Source organism: Panulirus ornatus, chromosome 27 (genome assembly GCF_036320965.1).
Source record: "Panulirus ornatus isolate Po-2019 chromosome 27, ASM3632096v1, whole genome shotgun sequence".
NCBI lineage: Eukaryota > Metazoa > Arthropoda > Malacostraca > Decapoda > Palinuridae > Panulirus > Panulirus ornatus.
Window position 1 is genome coordinate 15,160,653 of NC_092250.1, and position 19,947 is coordinate 15,180,599.

General features: G+C 39.3%; 1 protein-coding gene across 3 annotated transcripts in view; it reads right to left on the reverse strand.

Moving 5' to 3' along the window:
• Positions 1-19,947, reverse strand: part of LOC139757591 (ligand of Numb protein X 2-like) — a 301,274-nt gene that overhangs the window by 12,430 nt on the left and 268,897 nt on the right. For all 3 annotated transcript variants that reach the window (XM_071678222.1, XM_071678223.1, XM_071678224.1), the window contains 2 exons: positions 2,213-2,319; positions 1,064-1,304 (listed from right to left, as the gene is read on the reverse strand). In XM_071678222.1, the coding sequence (XP_071534323.1) occupies positions 1,064-1,304; positions 2,213-2,319 (348 nt within the window). The remainder of the gene's footprint in view (positions 1-1,063; positions 1,305-2,212; positions 2,320-19,947) is intronic.

Below are 19,947 nucleotides of genomic sequence, written 5' to 3' on the forward strand. Positions count from 1 at the left end.
GTAACAACCCACATTATCAATCATTCAGTTGTCAAAATGATCATAAAACTAACAAATTATGATCAGAATTCATAACCTAAAGCATGGCAAATGTAGTAAAATAAGGCTTAGTTTGGAGGCATCCGTGCACCTTGCCAAGCATGACCTTTTTAATAATGTCTTTGAAGGGAGTGGGACTCTGGGAGGGTCAGTGGCATGATAATATGGAGAGGAGTAATTAAGACTTGGTCAGTGAGTATCATATTCGTTGCTCAGATTTCCTTCAGGAGACATTAATATTTCCTGAGTGCATTTCCTTAGACCTTCAGGAGACATTAATGTTTCCTGAGTGCATTTCCTTAGACCTTCAGGAGACATTAATGTTTCCTGAGTGCATTTCCTTAGACCTTCAGGAGACATCAATCTTTCTTGAGTGCATTTGCTTTGACCTCCTTCAGGGGACATTTATGTTTTCTGAGTACATTAAGCGAAACTAGCCAATTAATGACATGATATCCCTCACCTTACAATTACAGATGAAGGAAGGAGTTTTGCAGTGAAAAGATAAAATGAAAAGATCAGGACTCCTGAGATATTAAGGGATGATGTGTAAGCATTGTAATGAAGTGTATTAGATTATTCTTTGAGTGATGTCAAGGATATAAAAAAAAGTTGATAATTGTTGAGGAAGAGAATATTTCCAGAACTGGATTATATTAACAAAATATGAACTAAAGTTTTGGGTATTTTTTATGCTATAATTGTAAGGCATTTATAATCATCTTTTGGTCATGAATGAAATTAGTTACAATGAACGAAGGAAAGATATTAGCTCGAAGGGAGGCAGTGATGTGAAATAAGACAATGCAATAAAATTCTATAAAATGAAAATGTTTTATTTATAAAATTGTGTTGATAACTATAACCATGTTATTGCTAATAACAGAGGCACCATACGACAAGCTGTAAGTTGCCTATCAGTATAAAAATGCGATAAAGGTGCAGAGAGGTAAGACATGAAGTGTAATTAGAACAGATTCTGTCCTTTTCATAATAAATTAGGCTGACAGAGTAACCAAACCACCTTGTGGGTTAGCATTCCCAGTTGTGGAGTTGGGAGAGGCTGCCCTGTAAGCCTCGATCCTCTCCCTGTACACCCCCAGCCGGAGAACTGCTTGGGGTCGCCTCAGTGCCTGGCAGACCTGCTGGTGGGTGGCTGAGGTCATGTCCACGCCATCCACTTCGATGATCTGGTCGCCAGGCTGCAGACGACCATCTTGGGCCACAAGACCATCAGGGAAGACCTCCTGTACGACCACACAACGCTGCAGATACATGTAAAAGAGTCATCTTTGTAACTGAGAGGATTCAAGTGGGTTTGTCTGGTGTGATTTCGAGTTCTTTGGGAATCAAGTGAAAGACGAGAATGTAAGACAACCTAGTATGAGAGTGTAAAGACCTAACATTGTCATGAACAATTGGGATGGGATGTTTTTTCATTTACTACACACATTAGAGGTGTTAAACATGAATATCTATACTGACCCACCCCAATTGGGGCTTGCCATGTCCATTTTCAACATAGGAGCCACACACGGTAGCCATATATGTGGGATAAACCAGCTACATGTTAACATTCAGTGAGGTACAGTAATAAGAAGCCTACATTTGTTTCTTCATAATAGATGAATGCTAATTTCATAGTGGTCGGGGGGAGAGAAAATACACTGAAATCACACGAACAGAGAATTCAGAAATACTGATTGTCATTTAACTCGACATATAACCCAGCTTTGTTAAAGAGATGGCCGTCATCTGTTTTTCCCACAGCTACAGAAAAAAAATTGAATAATAAAAAAAGGAATATATGGACTATTACGGTACAATTGCATAAATTCCTATGCACAATTCCCTCAGGTTAGTTTGTTTTTGGAGCAGTATTGCTTAAAACATGGTGACACTATCTTTCCTGAATATAAATGGTGAAATAATGATAGTAGGAAAGCAAGGGCAGTTTCACCCTTGATTTTACCAAAGAAGTAACAAATACGAAAGGAAGTCACACAATAGTATGGGAATAAACCTTGATAAAATAAGGACAACTGAGATAGTTTCCATAGACAGGGAGCACACACAGTCAAAGGGTAAGGCCATAAGGAGATGAAACAGGAAATTACAATACACGAAATTAATAAAGGAAGAAAGCAATACTAAGACAAACTAGGCTACTCACCAAGGGCGTGTCGGCTCCTCCCACAATGGTGATGCCTAGGGCGGTGTGGCCTCGCGGGATCTCGATGTGCGAGATCTCCCCCTCCAGGATGGGCAGCCGGGTGATGCCTGTAGAGAGAGATGAGAGACTTGATCACCCTCTCACCAATCATAGCAGGGAGACACGAGAGACATGGTCACCCTCTCACCAATCATACCAGGGAGACACGAGAGACAGGATCACCCTCTCACCAACCATATCAGGGAGACACGAGAGACATGATCACCCTCTCACCAACCATATCAGGGAGACACGAGAGACATGATCACCCTCTCACCAACCATAGCAGGGAGACACGAGAGACATGATCACCCTCTCACCAACCATAGCAGGGAGACACGAGAGACATGATCACCCTCTCACCAACCATAGCAGGGAGACACGAGAGACATGATCACCCTCTCACCAACCATAGCAGGGAGACACGAGAGACATGGTCACCCTCTCACCAACCATAGTAGGGAGACACGAGAGACATGATCACCCTCTCACCAACCATAGCAGGGAGACACGAGAGACATGATCACCCTCTCACCAACCATAGCAGGGAGACACAAGAGACATGATCACCCTCTCACCAACCATAGCAGGGAGACACGAGAGACATGATCACCCTCTCACCAGCCATATCAAACAGGCAGGAAACATTGACAGAGAACAGGCAATCAGATACATTTTGGGACTAGGTTAAGCAAAGGACTTTTTAAAACAACAAAACTCATATCCATCTGTTCTCAGGGTGGAAGGATAATTGTGCTCATTCTCATGTTATGGTCGTAATGACTAAAAATTATTTGATTACAATGAGATCATGATGGACATGAGTAGACAATGTATCGCCATAATATATGTAATAATTGTTATGAATGATGTATGAGTTGAAAGTCTCGAACCCTAGTACTCAACTGGTACAGTAACAGAACGTCATATATATACCATGAAGTCAGGAATGGTATATTAGCAATGCTAGAAATATATTTAGGTGAATATTCTTGGTATATCGAGAGACATCAGATGTGTATTCGCGCTGCAACACTGGCTTGACACATTATTAGCCCAAGATACAGTAACATGGCTCGTGAATAAATTGTTTAGTTTGCTCATTAGATCTCAAAATATGTCTCGGAATTTGAGACAGATGGAACTGGAGGTTATTATTATTATATATATATCATCAGCAGATGGAGTGTGTGGACACTTACAGCCTACGCCTATAAAAAGAAAAAAAAGTTTTGAGTTACTAAGAGAATCACAAAAACATGGTACTTTCTTTAAATTGATATTCCCATCACCCTAATGAATATTTAAGCTGTGTTCTTGTAAGATACAGGTATATAAGTGAAGGGCGACATAGCAGTAATAGAAGCCATCTTAAAAATCTTTGAGGCACCCAATATTCCCATCAATACTAATCATTGATTAATAATAGCCATTAACATTCATAACAAACATGAACATTATTAAATGCCTTTAACAAATCATTCTACTATGTGTCTTATCCTATTCAATGTACGGAAACATGTACATTTCATGGGCTTGGATAATGCAAAGTGTGTGTAATGCATGCGCTAAATCATGGCGCCCTAAATATACAACATTGTACCTTTTAAAGTTTAGAGAGAAAACTAAAAAAGGGGGAAAAAAAAAAGGACCTAGAAAATCGTGAGGGGGGTTGTGTGTGGGGGGAAACCACTGCTGCTTTGAATACATAATACTGTAACTGTAGTTTCCAACTGGCCTGACTTAAACATTTTTAAACATTTTTTTTTGTTTTAACTTTCGTACGATATTCATGGTGACAGTTGTGTGTGTGTGTGTTTTTGCATTTTGGGGGAAAAATCCTCCTAATGAATACTGGGTTTAGATATGTGTGTAATGAATAACGAGGACTTTGTGAGGGACATTTCATTTAACTTGCTACATGTGACAAACCCTGTTGGCTATGGTAGGATAACGCAATAAGCATTGTTAGGTATTCTGTACCACATGTTACGCATCCTATAGGCTTTGATAGGCACTATACACGCTATGTTACGCCCTTTGTATAAGTTAGACGAGGCGTTCTGTACGCGAGCGTAACTTCACTGGATAGGCTATGCCAGGAGCTTCAAGCTATGCCATGCACTGTGGGCTATGCAAGGTATTCTGTAGGCTGTCATGCAATCTGCAGGCTGTTATGCAATCTGTAGGCTGTCATGCAAGTCTGTAGGCTGTCATGCAATCTGTAGGCTGTCATGCAATCTGCAGGCCATGTTAGGCACTTGTATACTATGCTGCTATGTTAGGTATGGTGGACTCCGCCAAAGACACTCTTGCTGGCCATGTTAAGTGCTGTATTAAGCCATGCTAAACACACTGTGCTTGGCTAGGTGTTATTTTGTAGGTCGAACTTGGCAATATATGTAAGCTTCGTTCGGTACTGTTTTCACCTCATTTTTCAAGATGTTTCGTTCGTTTAATTAATTATTGTCTTTAGGCTTGTTTCGTTCGTGTAATTAATTATTGTCTTTAGGTAAAGCCTTTGCCTTCTTGACAATCCCTGTGGCAACAGTGATGGATGCCACAGTGATTTGATAAACCTTGCATTTCGATGGCTCGCACAGCCTGATTTGAATGAGTCGATCCTCGGTTCGGTACATTTTTGTTTCGAACCAATGAACTGCTTCAGAGTTCATATGGTGGTGTGTCTATGTTCAGAAGCTCTGTGTCGACAGTTGAAATCATGTTTTCTTATTAAACCTCTTTCTTTTTTTTCTTATTTCTATATATATTCTGACTAAGGATGCCATTATACAAATGTGTAGTGCAGCTTTTAGGGAAAAATAAACCTTGTGGTTTGGCTGGGTAGCAGCGTGATGTGAGGGAGTCGACCCTCACTCAGTTCGGTACTGTTTCGTTTCGAGCAATGCGGTACCTCCCAGGTCTTGTGTTGACATGTGAACCTCTGTGACTACAGTGAAAATCGCATTTTTTGGCTAATTAACGGTTTGTAAAATGTGTTCTGACGATCTGTGGTATTGTGTAAACATATAGTGCAGCTGTGGACATGAAAATCGAAGTGAAGTAGTGGCAACTATAGTGGTAAATGGCCTAAATACAGTGGTGGGGGGCAGTGCGAGGTGCTGGTAGAAATGTAAACAAGAACATGGAAGTGTGACGCGTAGGGTGGATTCACCGTACCAGTACACTGAACAGTGTTGAAAAGTAACCACTTAAGTATAGTAATTAATGTAATGTTAAGTGAAAAAGTTGCCTAGAATTATGCATGTGACAAACCCTGTTGGCTATGGTAGGATAACGCAATAAGCATTGTTAGGTATTCTGTACCACATGTTACGCATCCTATAGGCTTTGATAGGCACTATACACGCTATGTTACGCCCTTTGTATAAGTTAGACGAGGCGTTCTGTACGGTAGCGTAACTTCACTGTATAGGCTATGCCAGGAGCTTCAAGCTATGCCATGCACTGTGGGCTATGCAAGGTATTCTATAGGCTGTCATGCAATCTGTTAGGTTGTCATGCTATCTGTATACTACGCTGCTATGTTAGGTATGGTGGACTCCGTCAAAGACACTCTTGCTGGCCATGTTAAGCGCTGTATTAAGCCATGCTAAACACACTGTGCTTGGCTAGGTGTTATTTTGTAGGTCGAACTTGGCAATATATGTAAGCTTCGTTCGGTACTGTTTTCACTTTTCGAGATGTTTCGTTCGTTTCATTGATTATTGTCTTTAGGCTTGTTTCGTTCGTGTAATTAATTATTGTCTTTAGGTTAAGCCTTTGCCTTCTCGACAATCCCTGTGGCAACAGTGATGGATGCCACAGTGATTTGATAAACCTTGCATTTCGATGACTCGCACAGCCTGATTTGAATGAGTCGATCCTCGGTTCGGTACATTTTTGTTTCGAACAATGAACTGCTTCAGAGTTCATTTGGTGGTGTGTCTATATTGAGAAGCTCTGTGTCGACAGTTGAAATCATGTTTTCTTATTAAACCTCTTTCTTTTTTTTCTTATTTCTATATATATTTTGACTAAGGGTGCCATTATACATATGTGTAGTGCAGCTTTTAAGGAAAAATAAACCTTGTGGTTTGGCTGGGTAGCAGCGTGATGTGAGGGAGTCGACCCTCACTCAGTTCGGTACTGTTTCGTTTCGAGCAATGCGGTACTTCCCAGGTCTTGTGTTGACATGTGAACCTCTGTGACTACCGTGGAAATCGCATTTTTTACCCAATTAACGGTTTGTAAAATGTGTTCTGACGATCTGTGGTATTGTGTAAACATATAGTGCCGCTGTGGACATGAAAATGGAAGTGAAGTAGTGGCAACTATAGTGGTAAATGGCCTAAATACAGTGGTGGGGGCAGTGCGAGGTGATGGTAGAAATGTAAACAAGAACATGGAAGTGTGACGCGTAGGGTGGATTCACCGTACCAGTACACTGAACAGTGTTGAAAAGTAGCCACTTAATTAAAGTATTTATGTAATGCTAAGTGGAAAAGTTGCCTAGAATTGTGATAACGGTTGGAAATTGTGTCCTGACTGACGGTGACATCGTACATAAATGTAGTACAGCTGTAAGGAAAGAAAAATGTTTACTATCTTGCAGTTCAATGTTTTGAAGTCTGATGCGAGCGAGTCGACCCTCAGTTTCGGTACAGTTTCGTTCCGAGCAATGGCGTGCATCAGAGTTTCATGTGTTAATACGTTTGGGGAGAACTCTGTCTGTAAGTCAACTGTGGAAATCTGATATATATAATTTTTTTTGGCCTGACATAGGTTTGTAATACGTGGTTTTGACTGTAGTATCGTACGAACCTATAGTGCAGTTGTGGAAATGGAAAGCGAAATGAAACAGGAGCAGGTGTCGTGTGGTAAAGGTCGAAAATACAGCCGTGGGACAGTGTTAGAAATGAGGGAAAACAGGGCTTGAAAAAAAAAACGTTCAAGTGGTGTGTGTGTGTGTTTACCTGAACAGTAAACAGTGTGGTGAAAAATGAATAGCCACTTCATTATCGTATAAACGTAATATCAAGTGGAAAAATTTACCAAGGCTCATGTTTTACGTCGTAAGAAATGACTGGTCAAGTGTAGTTAACAATTACACTTGTTGTTATGTTATTTTGTGTTGTTCGAGTAATGAGACAGTAGGAATTAAGTGGCAGTATGCTAATGTGGGTGACTGTTGAGTTTGCACCAAATGGATGGTTGGGTTCTGTATTCCTATGTAATAGTTCTTTTGAGATCGTTATTTTATATCCTAAATTTTTTTTCCCCCCCGTTGTTTTAAACGTTAGTTTTTACAAAACGAAGACAAGGAGGAGAAATTCGACCCGATTTCCATAACTTTGTCCAATTTCATTGAAATTTCATTACCGTTTTTGTTTGTCTGCCGTGACAGATGTGTTACTTTTTTTAAGTATTTCAAATAGTTTCCTTCTACGGGAACAATAGATAAATCCACCAGTAAATAGACGCAAGGAAGTTAAATAATTACCCAGATCAAGTCGTACTCAAGCTTAGCCAATGGCTTAATGTGAAGTGTCCAAACTTAAAGGAAAATATATGTGAAAAGATAATATGTTACAAATGTTAAGCAAAATATATGTGAAAAGATAATATGTTGCAAAAGTTAAGCATCCATGAGTTTAGTGTTTGTGATACTATAAAGATATTTGATGTATGGGGAGTTTGTGTAAACCTGTGGTGGCATATTTTTTTTATTGCCGCTATAATGTTTGGGCAATGGGAATATAGTATTTATTTATATTTTGTGTATTTTTCCTTTTTTTTTTTATCAATGGCTGTGTAAAATCGTGCCATTTCATGTGTTAAACGACCAGGCATTGCCTTTTTTTTTATTTTGTGTCAGTTTCGGGGAAAAAAAAAATATGTCTGCCAATTGCTATTTTGTACAATGGCGTTTACCATTTGATCTACGTATAATACAAGCTGATTTACTGCTTATGTATCTTTAGCATTTGATAAGTTTTAAGATTGCTATTCTAGCTAGAGTATGGTAAAGGCAATTAAAGAGAATAATGATCATAAAATTCGATTTATAGATAGCACACCATTTTCAGACATCATGTTTACATATTTTTCCTCCAGTCAATTTGCATATGCACATATTATAATTAACATGTGCTTTCTTTTCTTGGAAATTCTTGACATGACCGATTTTGCCTGTAATAGACATTTACATTCGATTAATTTTCACATTTGTAAATTTCATGACTGAATATGACTTTTTATATAAATTTACGTACATTGTGCTCAGTTTTCTGTAGACTAACCGTACGCTTGTATCATATTATTCATTCAATCCATAAAAGGCATTGGTGAATATATAACTCATATCAAAGCATAAATGCCGAATTCCTGATCAATCAAAGTTACCGGATAATCCTATCAAAAAATGGAGACGCCATCTGTCATTGTCAATTCAAATATGTCTTCCTCCTCCTTCGCTATCATCTGTAGTTAAAGGTGGTTTCGCTTCTCCCTTTGACAAACGATCCTTAACTACCCCGTCGACACCAAATGGCCTTTTTTTTTTTTAAGTTTTAATTGCTGATTACATGGAAGAATGCCAAGAGACAGGGTCGCGAACTAAGTGATCGCAAACTACATTTCTCTCCAACGTTGAGACATAAAAGGACAAAATTATGTGTTAATGTGTTTGTAACTTAGATAACGAACCTCGGCTTATTTAACAGTTGACCCTGTTCAACAATGAAACACTATATGTCCATCGTTAACGTACGTGTTTGTTAAGTAATGGCATTAAATTGTGAGTTTATCTTTAGCTCTGAAGGTTAGGGAAAACGAGACATGAGCATACCTATTAGAAGGCGTTAACTTAAAACCTTTTTTTTATATTAAGTTTTGACTAAGAACGTCATGTAAGTTTCCATAAAGACTTGTTCTATTTTTCCCTGTTCCATTTTCCTTACTTGGCTGAGCTGTGTGTCAGCAGCCATTGGAACAAAATGGTTAGCAACTGAAGAGTGAGTTGTGTGTGTGTATTGATCCTCCCTGATCTGATATTTTCATTTATTTTGTTAACTATCATACAAGTTAGAATTTTAAGTGGACGATCGGTAATATAAATTGTTCAGGGATGAATCGTGGTTGGAGAATGGTACATTTTTATAAGCTAGGTCGGAAATAAAAGCGATTTGGCAAAAGGCATCATTTAAATTTATAATGCTGAGGTGGACAGATAATTTTGTATGGCAGGTAAAAGGAAAATGTATCGTTAAAAAGACTTGTCAACAATTATGATTAGGTGGATGTCATTAACCAGTTAATTACCGAAGCTTTCTCCTTTTTCTGTCTTTAGATAAGGTAGATATGACGTGACGAATATAATTGGTAAGGAAATGTATTTGAAAATTATGTCTATGGCGGACACAGCCTTTATATTAACGTTAGTGTGGACTAATTTTTTTTTATGATATAGCCATTATGATACTTGGGGAGTAGATGTAATTTTCGTAATAGCAAGTACTGATATATATAAAGATGTCAGTCCAGTTTTAGAAATGTTTCTTGCAATTGTATAAATACGTCAATTTACAGAAAAAGAAAAACGTATTAATGGAAGTGTTATCTTTATTTCCAGAATTAGAATGTTACATTTCACACCGGGAAATGTAACATTATAAGACTTAAAAAAAAAAAAATATAGACATCACAGTTGTTGCTAATTTAGCACAATTGGAAATGGACTTCTTTTTTTTTGTGTGTGTGTGTGAAAATAGACACCACATATTTTAAGGACCAGCATTGAAAACCAGCCCTTGAAGAGGAAGCTATACTTATCTGGTGTCACCACTTCAGAATACAACAGGTGAGCTTAATGTCATAATGGATACAGTATTGTATTATATTGTAGCCTATTACTATCACCTTTGATACGAGTATCCGCTTAAGGTGACAAGAAATAAGGTTAAATGCTATAGTTGGTGTGGAAAGTGTCATAATAATTAACTTTTTAGTCACCTTTTTCATAATGTAACCATTTCAGACTACATGTTATAGAATGACTGGATATTGTAACCTGTTATTCTCGTCAACTTTCATGATGTGTAACCCCTTCAAACTATAAGATATTAATCTTAATTTCTTTTACCTTTTTTTTTACACGACCATGTTTTGATATATTTTATTGATATCACTTTCTCCTGGTTTGATTACTGTAGATTGCAAAAAAGGTAAGGTTAATGTGTTATACTTTGGAACTGATCATTATGTACCTTATTACCGTCATATTTCATAGTGTCATACAACGTTAGACTGAAAGAAAAGGTAAGGTAAATGGTTATATATATTTTTTGTATCGAACCGTAACGCCATTTACCTCACACAATTTTATTTGTCCTTCCCTCACCCTTTTCTTTATCTCGTTTCTCTTTGTTCTGGTGATCAATGAGTTCGTGTTGGGGAGTCATCCAGTTCCGTTACACTGGAGGGTGAAAAAGAAAACAGGGTTTTTAAGTTATTATTGTTGTTAAGTTATTGCAGTTAGTTATCTGGAAGCAATAACTTTGGTTGTCCATTAATCAGGTTTTTTTGTGTACCCAGCTGGAGTTGTGTAAATTAGCCTGCCAGCATCACGTTTATATATATATATATATATATATATATATATATATATATATATATATATATATATATATATATATATATATATTCCTATGAGTCCACGGGGAAAATGAAACGATAAGTTCCCAAGTGCACTTTCGTGTCATAATCACATCATCAGGGGAGACACAAGAGAGAAATATAACAGTCAGTTGATATACATCGAAGAGACGAAGCTAGGACGATGTATATCAACTGACTGTTATATTTCTCTCTTGTGTTTCCCCTGATGATGTGACTATTACACGAAAGTGCACTTGGGAACTTTTCGTGTTTCATTTTCCCCGTGGACTCATAGGAATATCTTGATCACGCGCAAAATTGTGATCCTTTCCAATATATATATATATATATATGAAGGTGAAATCGCACTTCAGTAGGAGTTCATACAATTTCATCTGACATGTCATTTTTCTCTACATGTGGCACGACATGTTTCGTGGAGACAATCCACCTCCACCTCATCAGGTGCCAGTACTTTGTTAAGTAATTTAAGTTGATCAAATCCCAACCGCCATCCAGCACCAATCTATAACAGGCCAACCACTGTCCACTTTGGCAGTAACCATTGTAAGGGAGAGTGATTAAGGGGGGGGTTACGTGGAAGGGGGTTAACCTAAGATTTGGTTCATGCTAGGAAGGGCTTTAGAATGGCCCGGGGGACAAATTAAAGTTCTTAGTATGAGCAATTAAGACAGATTCAATGACGTTACGTGTGGTATAATCAGTAGAGGGGTATAGAATAATAGGATTTTCAAAATCTATGGGTATGATTTTCAAAATCTATGGCCAGGGTGATCATTTTCAATGACAATGTTTAGCGATGGCATTTTTTTTTGGTGGTCATCCCTACGTACTGTATGACGGTCCCAATAACACCTCTCCGTTACAGTCCTTTTTTCCCAGCCTGGCCTGTATGAATATCTTTCCATACACCAGCCATTTATCGACCAGCTCCCCCCCAAAAAAGGAGGATGAACACATGGGTGGAGTGTGGGCCAGTCGACTGCCCAGCATCTAGGATTTTGAACCCATGTGGGACCAGTGCGTGACTCATGGTCAGCAATGCTAACCCTTACACATCACTGAGGCCTGTGATGTGTGTGTGTGTGTGTGTGTGGGTGTGTGTGTGAGTTTAATCGAATTTGAGAATTCTTAACCTACTGAATGACTTTAAATTGGTAGTATTAAAGCGCCGGGATCCTGATGAATTGAGAATGAATGCCGGCTGGTTTCAAATTTCCATTCGTTTGCGAGGTGCGTTTTTTGAACTGGCAGACACACTGACTGATCTACTGTCTCAATATGATTTCTGGTCGGGATAATGACAGGGGGTAGATGTCACTGACAGTGTCCACTGGTGTCATATAGTGGGTTAGAATCACTGTTCTAATGATCGTAAATTATTGAAGTTGCCCCTTAAACAGGGACAGATCATCAACATACCTTAAATGTTCACACTCCATTTGTTGTTATCGATTGAGACGACAGATCATCAACATACCTTAAATGTTCACACTCCATTTGTTGTTATCGATTGAGACGACAGATCATCAACATACCTTAAATGTTCACACTTCGTATGTTGTTATCGATTGAGACGACAGATCATCAACATACCTTAAATGTTCACACTTCGTTTGTTGTTATCGATTGAGACGACAGATCATCAACATACCTTAAATGTTCACACTTCGTATGTTGTTATCGATTGAGACGACAGATCATCAACATACCTTAAATGTTCACACTTCGTATGTTGTTATCGATTGAGACGACAGATCATCAACATACCTTAAATGTTCACACTTCGTATGTTGTTATCGATTGAGACGACAGATCATCAACATACCTTAAATGTTCACACTTCGTATGTTGTTATCGATTGAGACGAAGACGTTAAGAGAATGTGTTTGATTAAAGCTAGGCTAGATCTAAGAGATGGATTAACTTAGGCATCTGTTTCTAAGAGAACGAGAGATTAATCCAAGGCTTCTAAGAGTGGGATTAATCCAAGGCTTCTCTTGGAGAACGAGAGATTAATCCAAGGCTTCTAAGAGTGGGATTAATCAAAGGCTTCTCTTTCTAAGAGACACGAGAGATTAATCCTAGGCCCCTGAAGAAAGAGAGAGAGAGAGAGAGAGAGAGAGAGAGAGAGAGAGAGAGAGAGAGAGAGAGAGAGAGAGGTTCACAAGTTATGATGGCCAAACACGTTTGCTTAACTGTGTTGGCAATACATTTTCCAGCTTGCCTCAGTCAGTAATGCTATGGTAATCGAAGCGTGAACTTCCTCAGCTGAATTTAATTAGCTGAAGCTGAATTCCACTTTGCTTTAGCTTGGGGGGGGGGGGGGGGGAAAGCTTAAGCGGATTGGCTGGCTCACAGCCAATCCCGTGGACCCGTTCCATTCAAGGGGGCGTCTGTGGAGGTGGACCCGGTTGTTCTAACTACGGCGCCGGCTCTCTCGCTCTCTCTCTCTCTCTCTCTCTCTCTCTCTCTCTCTCTCTCTCTCTCTCTCTCTCTCTCTCTACCAAGGGCCAACAACCCCCACACCCCCCCCCCGACAAACCCAGAGGAGGGGGGGAGGTCCCCCCTGAAATTCAATATTTTCTTAGAATTGCTGAGTATGTCTGTAACTATGTATGATGTATACATATTGATTTTGTCACTATGTATGATGTATACATATTGAGTCTGTGACTATGTATGATGTATACATATTGAGTCTGTCACTATGTATGATGTATACATATTGAGTCTGTAACTATGTATGATGTATACATATTGATTTTGTCACTATGTATGATGTATACATATTGAGTCTGTGACTATGTATGATGTATACATATTGAGTCTGTCACTATGTATGATGTATACATATTGATTTTGTCACTATGTATGATGTATACATATTGAGTCTTTCACTATGTATGATGTATACATATTGAGTCTGTCACTATGTATGATTTATACATATTGAGTCTGTCACTATGTATGATTTATACATATTGAGTGTGTGACTATGTATGATGTATACATGTTGAGTCTTTGACTATGTATGATTTATACATATTGCGTCTGTGACTATGTATGATTTATACATATTGAGTCTGTCACTATGTATGATTTGTACATATTGAGTTTGTGACTATGTATGATTTATACATATTGATTTTGTCACTATGTATGATTTATACATATTGATTTTGTCACTATGTATGATTTATACATATTGATTTTGTCACTATGTATGATTTATACATATTGAGTCTGTAACTATGTATGATTTATACATATTGAGTCTGTCACTATGTATGATTTATACATATTGAGTCTGTAACTATGTATGATTTATACATATTGAGTCTGTCACTATGTATGATTTATACATATTGAGTCTGTGACTATGTATGATGTATACATTTTGAGTTATCACAGAAGGAAAAAATATAAAAACCATATAGTCATATATATTCACTAAGAATTTCTTTGCTAAATAGTAAAGTGCATTTTTTATATTACACAAAGTATTTGTTTATCCAGACATGTTGTTGTTTGTGTTGTTGTTTACGTGGCCTTGTTTATATTTAGTATCAAAATACGTTACGAGAGCGTTCTAAACTGCGTAGCACATATTATTGTACATATAGCACATATTATTGTACATATAGCACATTATTGTACATATAGCACATATTATTGTATATATAGCACATATTATTGTACATATAGCACATATTATTGTACATATAGCACATATTATTGTACATATAGCACATATTATTGTACATATAGCACATATTATTGTACATATAGCACATATTATTGTACATATAGCACATATTATTGTACATATAGCGCATATTATTGTACATATAGCACATATTATTGTACATATAGCACATATTATTGTACATATAGCACATATTATTGTACATATAGCACATATTATTGTACATATAGCACATATTATTGTACATATAGCACATATTATTGTACATATAGCACATATTATTGTACATATTAATTGGACAACGAATCTTACAAAATTGCTATACCTCAATTAAGGCGTTGATACAATTATAAATTGTTTACTCTTGCCTTGATATGTTTATTTATTTAATTAAGGCACAGATAATCATTTAAGACAGACGTAATTAGAGATGCAATTAAGGTACAGGTAATCATTTACGAGAGACGTAATTACAGATGTAATTAAGACATAATCATTTAAGACAGACGTAATTACAGATGTAATTAAGGCAATCATTTAAGACAGACATAATTACAGATGTAATTAAGACAAATCATTTAAGACAGACGTAATTAAAGAAGCAATTATAGCACAGATAATCATTTAAGACAGACGTAATTAAAGATGCAATTAAGTCACAGGTAATCATTTAAGACAGACGTAATTACAGATGTAATTAAGACATAATCATTTACGAGAGACGTAATTACAGATGTAATTAAGACAATCATTTAAGACAGACGTAATTAAAGAAGCAATTATAGCACAGATAATCATTTAAGACAGACGTAATTGCTGATGCAATTAAGACAGATAATCATTTAAGACTGACGTAATTACAGATGTAATTAAGGCACAGGTAATCATTTACGACAGACGTAATTACAGATGCAATTAAGGCACAGATAATCACTTAAGACACGTAATTACAGATGTAATTAAGGCACAGATAATCATTTAAGACACGTAATTACAGATGTGATTAAGGCACAGGTAATCATTTAAGACAGACGTAATTACAGATACAATTAAGGCACAGATAATCATTTAAGACAGACGTAATTACAGATGTAATTAAGGCACAGATAATCATTTAAGACAGACGTAATTACAGATACAATTAAGGCACAGATAATCAGACAGACGTAATTACAGATGCAATTAATTTAGTCTTTAAAATGATGGAAAAAAAAATTGTACTCAAAACACTAGAACACAATGTTTATTGGCTGCTGCTCGTGTGAAGGGCGATGGTTAGCCCAGGAACTATTAACACATTCCAACCATACTTAGATTTAATTAAATGGAGGCCGAAATATTTTTTTGGATAAAAATTCCGCTTTGAATTGAAAAAAAGAAAAAAAAGGTTTTACTGCGTTGATATTCTTCATTAAGGCGAATTATATTCATGAGTGAATGTTCCAGTGGATTTCCTATATGTGTATGTATGTATGTAATTGTACGTATGTATGTGTATGTATGTGTATGTATGTATGTGTGTGCTACGTCATCGTACGTAAACAAAGAAAACGGACTGGTACAGGGCTAACGAAAACGTAGACTCATCTATTCTTTCCTCACACTTTCTATGCCTCTCCTCACGGTATCCATACCTTCCCTCACAGTATCCATACCTTCCCTCACAGTATCCATACCTTCCCTCACAGTATCCATACCTTATTTCACGTAACATAACTTAGGCTAGCCTAAACTAACCATCTAACGTAACCAAACCAGAGTTTACCGTACCTTATCTAACCCAACCTAGCCTAACCTAACTTAACTATCTAACGTACACTTTTATATGTTTACGAAGTCTAACCTAACCTAACCAAATTTTACCATACCTTATTTGATAACGTAGCCTAACCTAACCTAACCTAACCTAACCTAACCTAACCTAACCTAACCTAACCTAACCAAATTTTACCATACCTTATTTAATAACGTATCCAAGTCTAGCCTAGCCTAGCCTAATTCTGCCATACCTTATTTAATAACTTATCCTAGCCTAGCCTATCCAAGTCTAACCAAATTCTACCATACCTTATTTAATAATAACGTATCCTAGCCTAGCTTATCCAAGTCTAACCAAATTCTACCATACCTTTTTAATAACGTAACCTTGCCTAACCAAATTTTATCATACCTTAATTAATAACGTAACTTAGCTTAGCCTATCCAAGTCTAACCTAGCCTAGCCAAATTCTACCATACCAGTGGGTGCGAGAGGTGGCCAGATGGTTAAAGAAGTGGTTGGCTAGTGCGAAAGGTGGCCAGATGGTTAAAGAAGTGGTTGGCTAGTGCGAAAGGTGGCCAGATGGTTAAAGAAGTGGCTGGGTAGTGCGAGAGGTGGCTAGTGTGTGTGTGTGCGTGTGAGAGTGAGTGTGAGTGGTGAGTCGTGGTAGGAGGACTAGTGAGTGGGTGTGTGAGGTGGTGACATTTTGGCCGGGGATGTCTGCCAGATGTGAGATAGTATTGTCCAGCGAGTACATAATGACCAGCGGATGGAGGAGTTAGCTAGAGAGTGTGTGAAAGCAACGCAGTGAGTGTGAAAGCTGGTCAGTGAGTATGAAAGCTGTTCAGTGAGTGTGAAGGCAGGTCGGTGAGTGTGAAAGCTGTTCACTGAGTGTGAAAGCTGGTCAGTGAGTGTGAAAGCTGTTCAGTGAGTGTGAAAGCTGGTCAGTGAGTGTGAAAGCTGGTCAGTGCGTGTGAAGGCTGGGCGGTGAGTTTGAAAGCTGTTCAGTGAGTGTGAAAGCTGGGCAATGAGTGTGAAAGCTGAGTAGTGAGTGTTTAAGCTGGTCACTGAGTGTGAAGGCATGTCGATGAGTGTGAAAGCTAGTCAGTGAGTGTGAAGGCTGGGCAGTGAGTGTGAAAGTCGCCCGGTGAGTGTAGAATAAAAAACACACTGTCCAGTTGAAGTGCGTTTTCACTGTCAAGTGTGTGATGGTAGGCTGGTCGAGTGTTGGAGCAAGGGAGGGAGTGTGAAAGGGTGTGTGAGTGTGTAGGTACACTTCTGCGTCTGTCTGGCGGTGTGTGGGAAGCGGGCCTGAGGCAGTGTGGGAAGCGGGCCTGAGGCAGTGTGGGAAGCGGGACCGAGGGTGTGTGGGAAGCGGGCCTGAGGGTGTGTGGGAAGCGGGCCTGAGGGTGTGGGAAGCCGGTCTGAGGGTGTGGGAAGCGGGCCTAAGGGTGTGGGAAGCGGGCCTGAGGCAGTGTGGGAAGCGGGCCTGAGGCAGTGTGGGAAGCGGGCCTGAGGCAGTGTGGGAAGCGAGCCTGAGGCAGTGTGGGAAGCGGGCCTGAGGCAGTGTGGGAAGCGGGCCTGAGGGTGTGTGGGAAGTGGGCCTGAGGGTTTGGGAAGCGGGCCTGAGGGTGTGAGAAGCGGGTCTGAGGGTGTGGGAAGCGGGCCTGAGGCAGTGGGAAGCGGGCCTGAGGCAGTGTGGGAAGCGGGCCTGAGGTAGTGTGGGAAGCGGGCCTGAGGCAGTGTGGGAAGCCGGTCTGAGGGTGTGGGAAGCCGGCCTGAGGCAGTGTGGGAAGTGGGCCTGAGGCAGTGTGGGAAGCGGGCCTGAGGGTGTGTGGGAAGCGGGCCCGAGGGTGTGTGGGAAGCGGGCCTGAGGCAGTGTGGGAAGCGGGCCTGAGGGTGTGGGAAGCGGGTCTGAGGGTGTGGGAAGTGGGCCTGAGGGTGTGTGGGAAGCGGGCCCGAGGGTGTGTGGGAAGCGGGCCTGAGGCAGTGTGGGAAGCGGGCCTGAGGGTGTGGGAAGCGGGTCTGAGGGTGTGTGGGAAGCGGACCTGAGGGTGTGGGAAGTGGGCCTGAGGGTGAGGGAAGCGAGCAGAAAAAACCTTGTGATTAACGAAGATTCACCTCGTATATCTGATCAAGTTAGTGGTTTATAGGAGTTTGAGATGAATCTGTGGGGTTTATTAAACACTAAAGGCAGTAAATGACTCAGTTATTGTTTTTTACGACAATTGAACTGATTGGAAGCACATAGGTTTCAAATGGTTCGTTCCAAACAGATAGATGAAGCGAGCAAAAAACCTTTTGATTAACGAAGATTCACCTCGAATATCTGATCAAGTTAGTGATTATAGGAGTTTGGGATGAATCTGTGGGGTTTAGTAAACACTAAAGGCAGTAAACGACTCAGTTATTGTCTTTTTACGATAAGTGAACCACTGGTTTGAAGCACATGGGTGTTTCGAAGGCTTCACGCCCGAGTGTCGCGTACGATTTCGTATCGTTTTGGATCGATCCTCTGGTTTGAGTAGGTTGTTGAAGGCTTAAAATTGAGGAAGAGGTGGAAGAAACCCCCCTTGAACATTATGAGACTTTGATCAAACAGCCACTCCAAAGGAGGGGTTTTGAGACAGGGGAGACATGCGTGTCTTTCATTCTCGAATCGAATCGTTATCATGGTGTGTCTTTCATTCTCCGGGTCGTTATCATGGCTTATATCTTACTACTACGTTTGGTAATGAGAAAGAAAAGAATAAATATGGAGTTGAGGTAAAATATATAGTCTTATATTCCCTCTTGTCGATGGACGAAGCGTAGTTAAAAGAAAAAGGAACTTTAGAATTCTGGAAAGACTATAGCGTAGCTAAAAGCGTACTGGCGTCAGAAAGGCCACTGCGTATAGCTCAAAGGCCATCATCCAAAGTCTTGACAAAGCCAAGGGCGTCATCAAAGTCTGACACAGCCCAGGGCGTAGCGAAAAGCCTTACCAGAAAGGCCGTGGACAAAACTATGGATGGATTCCAGCGATGCTTAATCATTGGGTCGTATGGGTCATAATACCACCACATCCTCAAAGGCCCAGTCCTCTGTTCTTAACGCTACCTCGCTAACGCGGGAAATGGCGAATAGTTTGAAAGAAGAAAATATATATATTATATATATATATATATATATATATATATATATATATATATATATATATATATATATATATATACATCCGTATAGCGATTACTGTCTAGATCATTTCCATTACGTATGTATATATATATTTCATGTGCTCTTAAGGGTGTAATGTCTTCTGAAGTGATTGTTATCGCCCACTGGCTGTGTGCACAACGAAATTGACCCTCGTCCTCTCCCTCCCTGGGCAAGTGTGTTTGTGTATCCTCTTCACCCGTATATTGCTGCTGGACGTGGCCGACTCCCTGAGCGCTGCAGGAGGCTAGTGATAAAGATGGGGGGGGAGGTCTCCTAGGAAGTGAAGAAGGAAGTGAAGGAAGTGACTATGTCAGGATGCGTTTGACAAGGGGTTTGTATTCCTTGATTAAT